Genomic DNA, 13166 nt, shown 5'->3' on the forward strand with positions numbered 1-13166 from the left:
TATTCCGATTGGAATAGTGTGTTCTTGAACCCATCCTTGAACCCATCACTGTGATCAGGGGCTTTGGGGATGTTGATTACCTAACTCCCACCTCTGGAACCAGGCCTAAAGTTCTACCCAAAGGACAGAATGAGTTCCCCAAAAGGAAATCAGGGTGCTGTTACCAAAAGAAAGGAGGAAATGATGCTGGGTACCAACAATAACAAATACCCACCCTAGATCACAAACTCTTAATTATTAGTCTGTAGTGTTCTATTTATATAAACCTGTGAACTGACTCAGTAAAAGATACAGAGTGGTGGTTTTTGTGATCTAACAGTGATGTGCTAAATTTTTAGAATGTCATTAGCCAAACAAAACACATCTTTAGGCCTAATTTTGCTTCACAGACACCAGTATGCAACTCTTGTTTCTGCATATTAATACTGAAAACTGAAAAAAATGTGAGTAGTGTTTATATTATTATAGCTGTGTAAACAGTTTTTATAGCAAAGCAAATTAATGTTTTCAAATTCTCTAGGACTCCTGTCATGACTCGTGTGGCACCCAAAGAGAATGTTCCTGGTATTAAGTTGCAAAGATTCTCCCCCCTTACTCTCCTCCCATCACTCAGAATCCAGCTGTGCTATCGTTTACTGCATACTCCACCATACTTTGAATGGCAGATATTGCTGCTTACTCCACTGCCATTCCCTCATTCTTCCTTGTTAGGTTCTTTCCTTTTTCTTTGCTTATTGTCACTGATGTTGGCAGTTCTCAAATGTCTTGTGATGTCTTATGATCTATTTGTATTTTCACATGAGGGGAAGAGTTTGAAGATTGGGAGGAGCTCTGTGAATGTTGGTGAGACTCATTAACTTATGGGTTCACCTTAAATGGACAGGCAGAGAACTCTCAGCTATTATGTTGGAGCTGAAATAAAGAAGCAGAAGACCTTTACTCTTAGATATTGACATCCATACTAGTTACCCTTGTTAGTTCTTTAGACAGTTCGTCAAATAGTTTAGATAAGAACTGATTAGACAGTTTTTAAAAAATTTGAGAGGGAGAGAGAGAGAGTGCACATGTGAGCATGAGTGGGAGAGGGGCAGAGGAGCAGAGAGAAAAGCAGACTCCCTGCTGAGCAGGGAGCTCAATGTGGGGCTCGATCCCAGGGCCCTGAGATCATGACCTGAGCTGAAGGCAGACACTTAACCCACTGAGCCACCCAGGTGCCCCAAGATTAGACAGTTTTTAAAGATACATTTAAATAAGACCCTGACCCTACACCTTAACTTTTATTTTATTTATTTATTCATGTTTACTATTTAATTTATTAATTCATTTATTAATTTAATTTTTCACCCACTCATTTTGTAGCCTGTTTGCTGGTATAGGAAGGTATAGGAAACTTGACTTTCATAGTCAGACCTTCAATTAATTCCACATTTTCAGACATCTTCTTAAATTACATTGTACCTGTTGCCCAAGCCAAGAGGTTCCATGTGGTTGTACTCAGCATGCTGGCTTTCTGTTTTTTGGGTTTTCTCATTAATATTTCATCTGATTTTTGTTTTATAGGAATTTGTTGAGTTTTCTTGTATGTTAACAGCCTTCTTCCTGTTTTCTTTGGTATTGTGAATTTAAGCCTTAAAATTCCATTACTATTGCTTTTTTTTCGCAACGGGTTTGCCGCCAGAACACAGGTGTCGTGAAAACCACCGCTCAACCTAAACCAAAATGGGAAAGGAAAAGACTCACATCAACATCGTCGTCATTGGACACGTAGATTCGGGCAAGTCTACCACTACTGGTCATCTGATCGACAAATGTGGTGGGATCGACAAAAGAACTATCGAAAACTTTGAGAAGGAGGCTGCTGAGATGGGAAAGGGCTCCTTCAAGCATGCCTGGGTCTTGGATAAACTGAAAGCTGAACGTGAACGTGGTATCACCATTGATATCTCCCTGTGGAAATTCGAGACCAGCAAGTATTACGTGACCATCATTGATGCCCCAGGACACAGAGACTTTATCAAGAACATGATTACAGGCACATCTCAGGCTGACTGTGCTGCCCTGATTGTGGCTGCTGGTGTTGGTGAATTTGAAGCCGGTATCTCCAAGAATGGGCAGACCCGTGAGCATGCCCTTCTGGCTTACACACTGGGTGTAAAACAACTAATTGTTGGTGTTAACAAGATGGATTCCACCGAGCCACCCTACAGCCAGAAGAGATACGAGGAAATCATTAAGGAAGTCAGCACCTACATTAAGAAAATTGGCTACAACCCCGACACAGTAGCATTTCTGCCAATTTCTGGTTGGAACGGTGACAACATGCTGGAGCCAAGTGCTAACATGCCTTGGTTCAAGGGATGGAAAGTCACCCGTAAAGATGGGAATGCCAGTGGAACCACACTGCTTGAAGCTCTGGATTGCATTCTGCCACCAAGTCGTCCAACTGACAAGCCCTTGCGTCTGCCTCTCCAGGACGTCTACAAAATTGGTGGTATTGGTACTGTCCCTGTGGGCTGAGTCGAGACTGGTGTTCTTAAACGTGGGATGGTGGTCACCTTTGCTCCAGTCAATGTTACAACTGAAGTAAAGTCTGTTGAAATGCACCATGAAGCTTTGAGTGAGGCTCTTCCTGGGGACAATGTGGGCTTCAATGTCGAGAACGTATCTGTCAAAGATGTTCGTCGTGGCAATGTGGCTGGTGACAGCAAAAATGACCCACCAATGGAAGCAGCTGGCTTCACGGCTCAGGTGATTATCCTGAACCATCCAGGCCAAATCAGTGCTGGATATGCACCTGTGCTGGATTGTCACACGGCTCACATTGCTTGCAAGTTTGCTGAGCTGAAGGAGAAAATAGATCGTCGATCTGATAAAAAGCTGGAAGATGGTCCCAAGTTCTTGAAATCTGGTGATGCTGCCATTGTTGATATGGTTCCTGGCAAGCCTATGTGTGTTGAGAGCTTCTCTGACTATCCTCCTCTGGGCCGTTTTGCTGTTCGTGACAGGAGACAGACGGTTGCTGTGGGTGTCGTCAAAGCAGTGGACAAGAAGGCAGCTGGAGCTGGCAAGGTCACCAAGTCTGCCCAGAAAGCTCAGAAGGCTAAATGAATATTATCCCCAATACCTGACACCCCAGTCTTAATCAGTGGTGGAAGAATGATCTCAGAACTGTTTGTGTCAATTGGCCATTTAAGTTTAATAATAAAAGACTGGTTAATGATGACAATGCATCGTAAAACCTTCAGAAGGAAAGGAGAATGTTTTGTGGACCATGTTTTTGTGTGTGTGTGTGTGTGACAGTTTTAAGTTATTAGTTTTTAAAATCAGTACTTTTTAATGGAAACAACTTAACCAAAAATCTGTCACAGAATTTTGAGACCCATTAAAACAAAAGTTTAATGAGAAAAAAAAATTCCATTACTATTATCTTAATTATTTCTTAGAAAGGGAAGGATATAAATACATGTGCTTAGTTAGCATACCATATTAAACCTGAAGTCTCTACATCCTTCTTTTTAAAGCTGCATAGTGTTCAACTGTCTGGATTTTTAAAATATATATTAACTTGTCTTCTACTGATTAACAATTTTGTGATTCCAAACACTTCTGCAATGAATATTTCTGGACGTATCTCTATGCATTATGTATGTCTGTAGAATAAATTCCTAGAGGTAGTGTGTTGAATTGAAGGCTGTTGGAAAGTTCCTCTTTGGAACATGTGTGTATTTTTGGAAAGTGATATTGTATAGTGATTAAATGCAGGAACTCTGGGGCCAGGCTGCCTGGGCTCATAATCCTGGCTCTCTTAGCAATGCTGTGACCTTGGGCAAGTTACTTAAGTTTCTGTGTCTTGTTTTTCTAATGAGTAAAAAATGAGAATTAATAATATCACCTTTCTCCTAGGGTTGTAAGGATTAAATGAGTTAATTTGTTGAGACTCATGACTGATAATAAACACTCAGTAACCATTATCTGTTACTCTTGTTATTTTAGCTAAGACTTAGTTACCACTAGCTAAAAAAGAAGCCACTGTTCTGCATGGGCTGGAGCTGGCACTCTAGCCAGAGTTCCTGGGGTGCCCCTTACGGAGGTGAGGTGGTCCCCGTGGAAGGGCTGCAAGCTCAGGGCCAAGAAGAGAGATACAACAGGTCTGGGGAGGGCTCAGAGGTTTTTTTGCCCAGGAGTCTACCAACTGTAGCCACTTGAAAGGTGCATTGTTAACTGCTGTCTCCCCTAGTGCTTGGCATATAGTTGAGTGAATAAATGAATGAGTGAATGAAACCAAGTTTAAGAATTATTTTTACTTCTCTTTAATTCCTTCCTGCCATCTGCAAGCCATCTTTGCTTTACTGTAAACATGCTTGGTAGGGAGGGGACCAAGAAGGAGCCACGTGAGGGAAGCATCTTGGAGTCACCCTGCCTGAGGGGATCACAGCAGAAGAGAGACAAAACACGGTTCCTAGGCCTCCTCAGGAACACTTGGTTGGGGAGCCTGCTAAAAGCCTGTACTTCCTGCTATTTTAGGGAAGGGGATTTACACTGCTTATCCTTGGGTATTAAAGGGAGAGTGATCCTTCAAGACCAGGAAGTCTGGTATACCTGGGTTACCACAGGGCTCACTACATGGTAACCTCTGAGTAATGGCAGCTTTTTATATTTTATTTCCAAATTTTGGTAAACACTAAAATAAAGTTTGCATTTGATGCTGTATCCACCTTCCTCAAGCCGTATCTGCCTTGGTGTATGATGGCCACGACTGCCCATTCAAAGCAATGTTCCCAGTACAGCTGTCATGTCAATAAGGTGATTGTCAGGTTGAGTGAGACTCAGAGATCAGATAGGCGGGAGTGATCTTGGACTTTCCACTAGCCCTTCTCAACAGCATAACCTTGTGTTAGTCTCTTGTAATTTCAAAGAATTGTCTCCTGTCTCTGTAAAATAGGGGATTAGTGCTGTGATATCTACCACCTGTTTGGGCTTAAGAGCACATCTTGACATTAAATTAAGAGAGAGAAAAATGAATAAATTAGAATGTGTAATATACCCTGAAATCTTGATCTGAAAGTCACTATTAATGGTAAAACCATTACAGTATTATCTTTCTCCAGTATTTCCAGCAGATGCTTGGCTAAGGAAAAATCTCAATTTTGAGTATATTCTTATAATTGATTATTTTTTTCACCGTTCACATATTGATGTGTTGCAAAAGAGAAGATCCATATTCAAAAGGGGGTTATTTTCCAAAATTAAGTAATATACACAGTAAATGAGTAGCACACATTCACACATACATACTTATGTTAATTGTTCATTTTAGCTAATTATTTTTTTTGTTTCGGTGTTTTTGAAAATTAATCATGGACTTAGCATGGGTAGTGAAAAATCAAATTAACAAAGACTCATTTATAATTTCCAGAAGGAGGAACATGGATCCTGAAGCCAGGAAGCTTGTTTGAGGAATATTCAGGAAAGATCCAGAAAAGTCCCTGCAACATCAAACCCAAACATGGATCTCTCCAGACAAAAGATTCAGATCTACGTCCTATTTTAATAATGAAACAGCTGCCAGGGTTGAGGACCCTCTAGGGGTCCTCGTTCATGATGGATAACTGGGTGGTGTTTGTTTTGTTTGGGGGAATAAATATTTGAAGGGGGTAACTGAAGAAGGTTATGCTGCTGTTATGATGTTATTGATACACAGGCTGATGCTATTATGGCGGATGCTATCAGGCTACATTATCTTTATGCCTTCAAGGTAACCTGAAGCAACTGTCTTTGGACTTGGCACTACCTTACGCTGAAGCGTCTGCCCTGCCTGGGGACTGTAACCCAAGCCAACACATGCCTCACAGACAGCTTTCTTTAGCCACTGACAGCATCAAGGAAGGAAGAGTGTGAAATCATCCCGGGACAGACGCTTCCCAAAGGGGAGTTGGCTGCTAAGTGTCTCCAAGGGACGGTAGCATTGCTATCTCCTAATCTTCTATTTAGGGGTAACCACTAGAAAGCCCTTCTCTTTAGGCAAGGAAATAGTTACTATAAGGAAACTGGAGGTGATCTGAACCCCTGGGAACGTTTCCCCTGCTTTGAACTTTGCAATGTTTCACTGCAGGTCATGTCCACATGGAAAGCAAGGCTCACCAAAAGACTGAAATCTCCATCTAGAAGGATGCATCCTTTTCCATGCTCAGCTCTGCTTGCTTGTTTTGGGAATACAAGGGAGAATGCGCCCTTTGATCAGCCCAGCGCAGCTGATACTCATTCCACCATCTATGTTCAGCCCATGGCCAAAGCAGGGAGGCACTCAAGTCACTCGAAAGGGGAAGAAGGAACTTCAGAGAAAAGGCGAGATTCTGACAACCGCTTAGAGAAAAATGGCAGTGCAAATCTGAATTCAAGTAACCACACTGCCAACGAGCCTGCTGAGACCCCTGAGGATTCATCTGGGTCACTAGAAGGTAAATCGGACTGTGAAGCAGTTACTTTCCAGACTTCTATCCCCAGACCATCAATTATTGAAATGCCAATGGTGAGTTTTCCCAGTGCCGTTATGGAAGGATTGGTGTTGGAGGAGAGTTCTGATCATTTGGTGGATGCCTTCAGGAAACAAACTTGTTTACTATTTTTAGTGAATAAGACATTGAGGGGAACTCTTACTAGTGAGAGGAAGTGTGTAAAGCCTTTTAAATTCTTATAAGCTTCTCAGAGGATATAGAGGGAGGCAATGAGAATAAGCACTCGGGCCTTAGCAATGGCCAAAACTGGCCTTTCATTAACTGCCCATGGTTCTCTGGAGCCAACAGTGTCTGAATAAAAGACTAAGGGTAAGGTAGTCTGGGAAAGTTTTTTCTTTTTTTAAACTGGTACATGAATTTATTTATATGAAAATCCACAATATAAAAGATTTGATTATAGAATTAAGAAACTGCCCCTACTTAAAATGAATCATGTGGTATCAAAGCAGGTTTGGGAAAATTTGGAAATGATGATCATTGTATGCATAGCAGTAAAGAAAGGAACTGACCTGTAAAACTATTCATAATATGGGTGTTCCTGTGACCGTTTCTCAACTTAGATGCAGGAGAGGGAAGTTATTTCAAAAAAAATCTTGCTGCTCTCCAAAGGCATCATCTTGAGTTATTTATTTAATCTGTCTTCTTGTTGGAAGCATTACTGAATTTTAATTGTTAACTATTCTGATTAGATTGGGCTACACAGTCATGTCAAAGTTCTTTGCAATCTCAAGAGGCAGGGTTTCTTGAAGGTGTTTTCCAGAGATACCTCTAGAGCATTTTTCAGTCATATTCCTGACCAAGTAGCTTAGGACCAGACTTAAAAAACTGAGAAGTCTTTGGGGATCCATTACTAAGATACTCTGATTTTCAAAAATCACTGTTTTCCATCTAGTTTAACAAATCATATTTTGTCTGACTTCAGGAGGCCTTATTAACATTGGAAACTATTAAACAGTGAAGATAGGGATTACACATGTTTTTAAAAATAATTTCATTTGATATTCTACAGGCTTATCTTAAATTACTGCATCTTAGCTCTGTTGTCTACATCTTTCTATTCTGAGATTGGATAAAGGATTTCACTAAGCCCTCTGTTACAGCAAGAACTGTAATGGTTTGTTTTTTTCCCCTTAGCATCACTAAATCAAAACCCAATCAAACAAACAAAAGCAAAAACATGTATTGTTCAATTTTCAGTTTAAATCCATATCCAGATTAAGATATTTTTAGTAGTACTGTAGTTAGCTGAGTGGACATCATGGCCAAGTTTTTATTTGTTGCATGTTAAAGGAACCAATGATGTATTGGTTTTATGAGCTGGAAGATTCTGTTGGGTAGAGATTCCAACCACCTAGGACCCACCCTATACCCTATATTGCTAAATACAGCAGCAAATACAAAGCGTTGATTTGACTTTATCTTCCTGTTTTAGTGGCATATATGACACAAAGGCTCAAAGTAAATATGTGTATTCAAATATAACCAGTTAAACACAGTGGGTAACATCCATATTTATTGTCCACTTGTATGAGCAAAGTCATGGATAGACTACAGTGGTGAGGCCTTATGATGGAATCGACCCCAATGCAAGATTAAATATAAGTGTCCCAAAGAAGACACACATAAGCCAGTTCAAAGGAGGTTGGAAAGGTACACTATAGTGGAGGTGGAATTTGAGATTGGTTTAGAAGGAGGGTTAGGATTTTAAAAGGCAGAGATAAAGGGGAGGACATTGCAATAAAAGAAAATTGTATGAACAAAACCGTGGATGTGAGGGAATGTAGCATAGGGATAGGTACATCAGATTGGCTAAGTTGGACAGATACCTGTAAAGGTAGATGGAAGCCAAAAGTGGGATGTCTTGAACGCTGTCATCAGAAGTGGACTTAGTAGGCAGTGGGGAATCTGAGAATTTTGAGCAGAGAAAGGTCATGCTTAGGATTTCATAAACAGGTAAAGCTATGTAGGATGGATTAGAGTTGAGAAGACGGAGATGGGGTCATTGTAAAGATCCCGGCCTGAGGATAACATAAAAGGAACAGCAGGAAGGTGAGGTGGAAGGGCCAAAGAAGAATGGACCCCAAGCAGTAGCAAATGCAGTAGTTGTATGGGTCCCAGACTGGGTGGGGAGAGAAGAGAGACCAAACTGGGAGTGATGAAATGAAAACATTGCAACACTAAGGCCAGGCTGCGTGGGAAAAGTGTGTCCTGCGGGGCTGGTAAATGGGCATCTATTGTAGTTCAAATGTAAGGAGCTAATATTTACAGAGCACTTGCCATATGCCAGCCATTCTTCTAAGTGCTTTACAGGGAGCATCCCATGGACCCTCGTTACAGTGAGGAGCATATTCTTATTATTCTCTGACACTTGAGAAAGTAAGACACTTGCCTAAGGTCACAGGTGGAGGAAGTGGTAGAGCCAGGATTGAAACTCACCTCCTTATTGCTTGTGTGGTGTTTAGGGATTTACAATCAAATATTCACACATGATCTCACTTGATATGCAACCAAATTAAAATTTTGTGTGTGTATGTATTTATATGTAAATGTATCTGTGTATATAATCATCATAATTTGCTTATTAATTTGCTTAACCTTTTAAAAATCTTAGATTCATGATATATAACACTATGGAAAGGGACACTTTCCACTTTGCATCCTGTTGATGACAACACTTTGTTGATGACATGGTGGGATTGTTTTGAGATCTGATTAAAAGTGCCATGGGACTGCCCAAATTTTTCATTACCTAGTAATTTTTGTAGTGACATGTTTCCCCTCAGCAGATGATGAATGAGCTTCTTTTATTATAATCTTGCCTGGAGGCAACAGTATTTCCCCTTTAATTCACTGATCCTCATCATTTAAACTGCCTTTGTGGAGACAACAAATAATACTCTTTTTTAGAGCTCAGCTTCAGAATATAACAATAGCTAAGAAATGGGGACAAGTCCTTCTACCTATTTTTAGTTACCTGGTGTTCAGACAAGAGGGTGATTCTTTAAAATCTGAAACAACATCTGGTCTGAGAGAAAAAGCTCAAGATAGGCCAAGTAAACTAATTAAAAAAGGGTATTGTTTGTATAAATGTATATGCATATATCTGTATTTATGAACTGATGCCAATTAGTCTTCCACCTTTTTGCGGCCATCTTTTCCCTGTTCCAGGCCTGAAATCAAGGTGATAATAACCCTAACATTGGAATGTCTTAAAACTTCTGGTCTTACCCAGGCGCCCCATTCCTGGGTATTTTTAACTAAAAGTTAGTTTTATAATAAGGAAATATCTTCTCCCATTCTGTCGGTTGTCTTTTGGTTTTGTTGACCGTTTCTTTTGCCGTGCAAAAGCTTTTTATCTTGATGAAGTCCCAATAGTTCATTTTTGCCCTTGCCTCCCTCGCCTTTGGTGATGTGTCTAGGAAGAAGTTGCTGCGGCTAAGGTCGAAGAGGTTGCTGCCTGTGTTCTCCTTTAAGATTTTGATGGACTCCTGTCTCACATTTAGGTCTTTCAACCATTTGGAGTCTATTTTTGTGTGTGGTGTAAGGAAATGGTCCAGTTTCATCTTCTGCATGCGGCTGTCCAGTTTTCCCAACACCATTTGTTGAAGAGACTGTCCTTTTTCCACTGGACATTCTTTCCTGCTTTGTCGAAGATTAGTTGACCATGGAGCTGAGGGTCCATTTCTGGGCTCTCTATTCTATTCCATTGATCTACGTGTCTTTTTTTGTGCCAGTACCATACCGTCTTGATGATGACAGCTTTGTAATAGAGCTGGAAGTCTGGTGTCCCCAGCTTTGCTTTTCTTTTGCAACATTCCTCTGGCTATTCAGGGTCTTTTCTGGTTCCATACACATTTTAGGATTATTTGTTCCATTTCTTTGAAAAAAGTAGATGGTATTTTGATAGGGATTGCATTGAATGTGTAGATTCCTCTAGGTAGCATTGACATCTTCACAATATTTGTTCTTCAGATCCGTGAGCATGGAACGTTTTTCCATTTCTTTGTGTCTTCCTCAATTTCTTTCATGAGTATTTTATAGTTTTCTGAGTACAGATTCTTTGCCTCTTTGGTTAGATTTATTCCTAGGTATCTTATGGTTTTGGGTGCCATTGTAAATGGGATCGACTCCTTAATTTCTCTTTCTTCTGTCTTGTTGTTGGTGTATAGGAATACTACTGATTTCTGTGCATTGATTTTATATCCTGCCACTTTACTGAATTCCTGTATGAGTTCTAGCAGTTTTGGAGTGGAGTCTTTTGGGTTTTCCACATAAAGTATCATATCATCTGCAAAGAGTGAGAATTTGGCTTCTTCTTTGCTGATTTGGATGCCTTTGATTTCTTTTTGTTGTCTGATTGCTGTGGCTAAGACTTCTAATACTATGTTGAATAGCAGTGGTGATAGTGGACATCCCTGCCGCATTCCTGACCTTAGGGGAAAAGCTCTCAGTTTTTCCCCATTGAGAATGATATTCACTGTGGGTTTTTCATAGATGGCTTTTATGATATTGAGGTATGTACCCTCTATCCCTATACTCTGAAGAGTTTTGATCAAGAAAGGATGCTGTTCTTTGTCAAATGCTTTTTCTTCAGCTATTGAGAGGATCATATGGTTCTTGTTCTTCCTTTTATTAATGTATTGTATCACAATGCTTGATTTGTGGATGTTGAACCAAACTTGCAGCCCAGGAATGAATCCCACTTGGTCATGGTGAATAATCCTTTTAATGTACTGTTGTGTCCTATTGGCTAGTATTTTGGTGAGAAGTTTTGCATCCATGTTCATCAGGGATATTGGTCTCTAATTCTCCTTTTTGATGGGGTCTTTGTCTGGTTTGGGGATCAAGGTAATGGTGGCCTCATAAAACGAGTTTGGAAGTTTTCCTTCCATTTCTATTTTTTGGAACACTTTCAGGAGAATAGGTATTAATTCTTCTTCAAATGTTTGGTAGAAGTCCCCTGGGAAGCCATCTGGCCCTAGGCTTTTGTTTGTTGGGAGGTTTTTGATGACTGCTTCAAATTTCCTTAGTGGTTATAGGTCTGTTCAGGTTTTCTATTTCTTCCTGGTTCAGTTTGGTAGTTGATCCATCTCTAGCAATGCATCCATTTCTTCCAGGTTATCTAATTTGCTGGCATAGAGTTGCACATAATATGTTCTTATAATTGTATTTCTTTGGTGTTGGTTGTGATCTCTCCTCTTTCATTCATGATTTTATTTATTTGGGTCCTTTCTCTTTTCTTTTTGAAAAGTCTGGCCAGGGGTTTATCAATCTTGTTAATTCTTTCAAAGAACCAGCTCCTAGTCTCGTTGATCTGTTCCACTGTTCTTTTGGTTTCTATTTCATTGATTTCTGCTCTGGCTTTATTATTTCTCTTCTTCTGCTGGGTTTAGGCTTTATTTGCTGTTCTTTCTCCAGCTCCTTTAGGTGTAGGGTTAGGTTGTGTATTTGAGAGCTTTCTTGTTTCTTGAGAAAGGCTTGTATTGCTATAGATATACTTTCCTCTTAGGACTGCCTTTGCTGCATCCCAAAGATTTTGAACAGTTGTGTTTTCATTTTCATTTGTTTCCATGAATTTTTTAAATTCTTCTTTAATTTCCTGGCTGACCCATTCATTCTTTAGTAGGATGCTCTTTAGCCTCCATGTATTTGAGTTCTTTCCGACTTTCCTCTTGTGATTGAGTTCTAGTTTCAAAGCATTGTGGTCCAAAAATATGCAGGAGATGATCCCAATCTTTTGGTCTGGTTGAGATCTGTTTTGTGACCTAGGATGTGATCTCTTCTGGAGAATGTTCCATGGGCACTAGAGAAGAATGTGTATTCTGTTGCTTTGGGATGGAATGTTCTGAATATATCTGTGAAGTCCATGTGGTCCAGTGTGTCATTTAAAGTCTTTATTTCCTTGTTTATCTTTTGCTTAGATGATCTATGCATTTCAGTCAGGGGGGTGTTAAAGTCCCCTACTATTATTGTATTGTTGTCGATGTGTTTCTTTGCTTTTGTTATTAATTGGCTTATATAATTGGCTGCTCCCATGTTAGGGGCATAGATATTTACAATTGTTAGATCTTCTTGTTGGATAGACCCTTTAAGTATGATACCAGATAAAGGGCTAGTATCCAAAATCTATAAAGAACTTATCAAACTCAACACCCAAAGAACAAATAGTCTAATCAAAAAATGGGCAGAAGACATGAACAGACGTTTTTCCAAAGAAGACATCCAAATGGCCAACAGACACATGAAAAAGTGCTCAGCATTGCTCGGCATCAGGGAAATCCAAAGAAAACCTCAATGAGATACCACCTCACACCAGTCAGAATGGCTAAAATTAACAAGTCAGGAAACGACAGATGTTGACGAGGATGCGGAGAAAGGGGAGCCCTCCTACACTTTTGGTGGGAATGCAAACTGGTGCAGTCACTCTGGAAAACAGTATGGAGGTTCTTCAAAAAGTTGAAAATAGAGCTACCATATGACCCAGCAATTGCACTACTGGATATTTACCCCAAAGATACAAAGGTAGGGATCCAAAGGGGTCCGTGCCCCCTGATGTTTATAGCAGCAATGTCCACAATAGCCAAACTATGGAAAGAGCCAAGATGAAAGAGCCAAGATGAAAGAGCCAAGATGTCCATCAACAGATGAATA

The 13166-nt window shown here is 40.1% G+C and overlaps 1 protein-coding gene across 1 annotated transcript in view; it reads left to right on the forward strand.

The window, feature by feature from the left end:
- The first annotated feature begins 6115 nt into the window (after positions 1-6115).
- Positions 6116-13166, forward strand: part of FAM107B (family with sequence similarity 107 member B) — a 228164-nt gene continuing 221113 nt past the window's right edge. Inside the window, exon 1 of the mRNA XM_025853565.1 lies at positions 6116-6529. Within this exon, the coding sequence (XP_025709350.1) occupies positions 6116-6529 (414 nt within the window). The remainder of the gene's footprint in view (positions 6530-13166) is intronic.

The sequence above is a fragment of the Callorhinus ursinus genome, unplaced genomic scaffold, assembly GCF_003265705.2.
Source record: "Callorhinus ursinus isolate GAN/ISIS: 27379988/994484 unplaced genomic scaffold, GSC_fseal_2.0 scaffold36, whole genome shotgun sequence".
Lineage (NCBI taxonomy): Eukaryota > Metazoa > Chordata > Mammalia > Carnivora > Otariidae > Callorhinus > Callorhinus ursinus.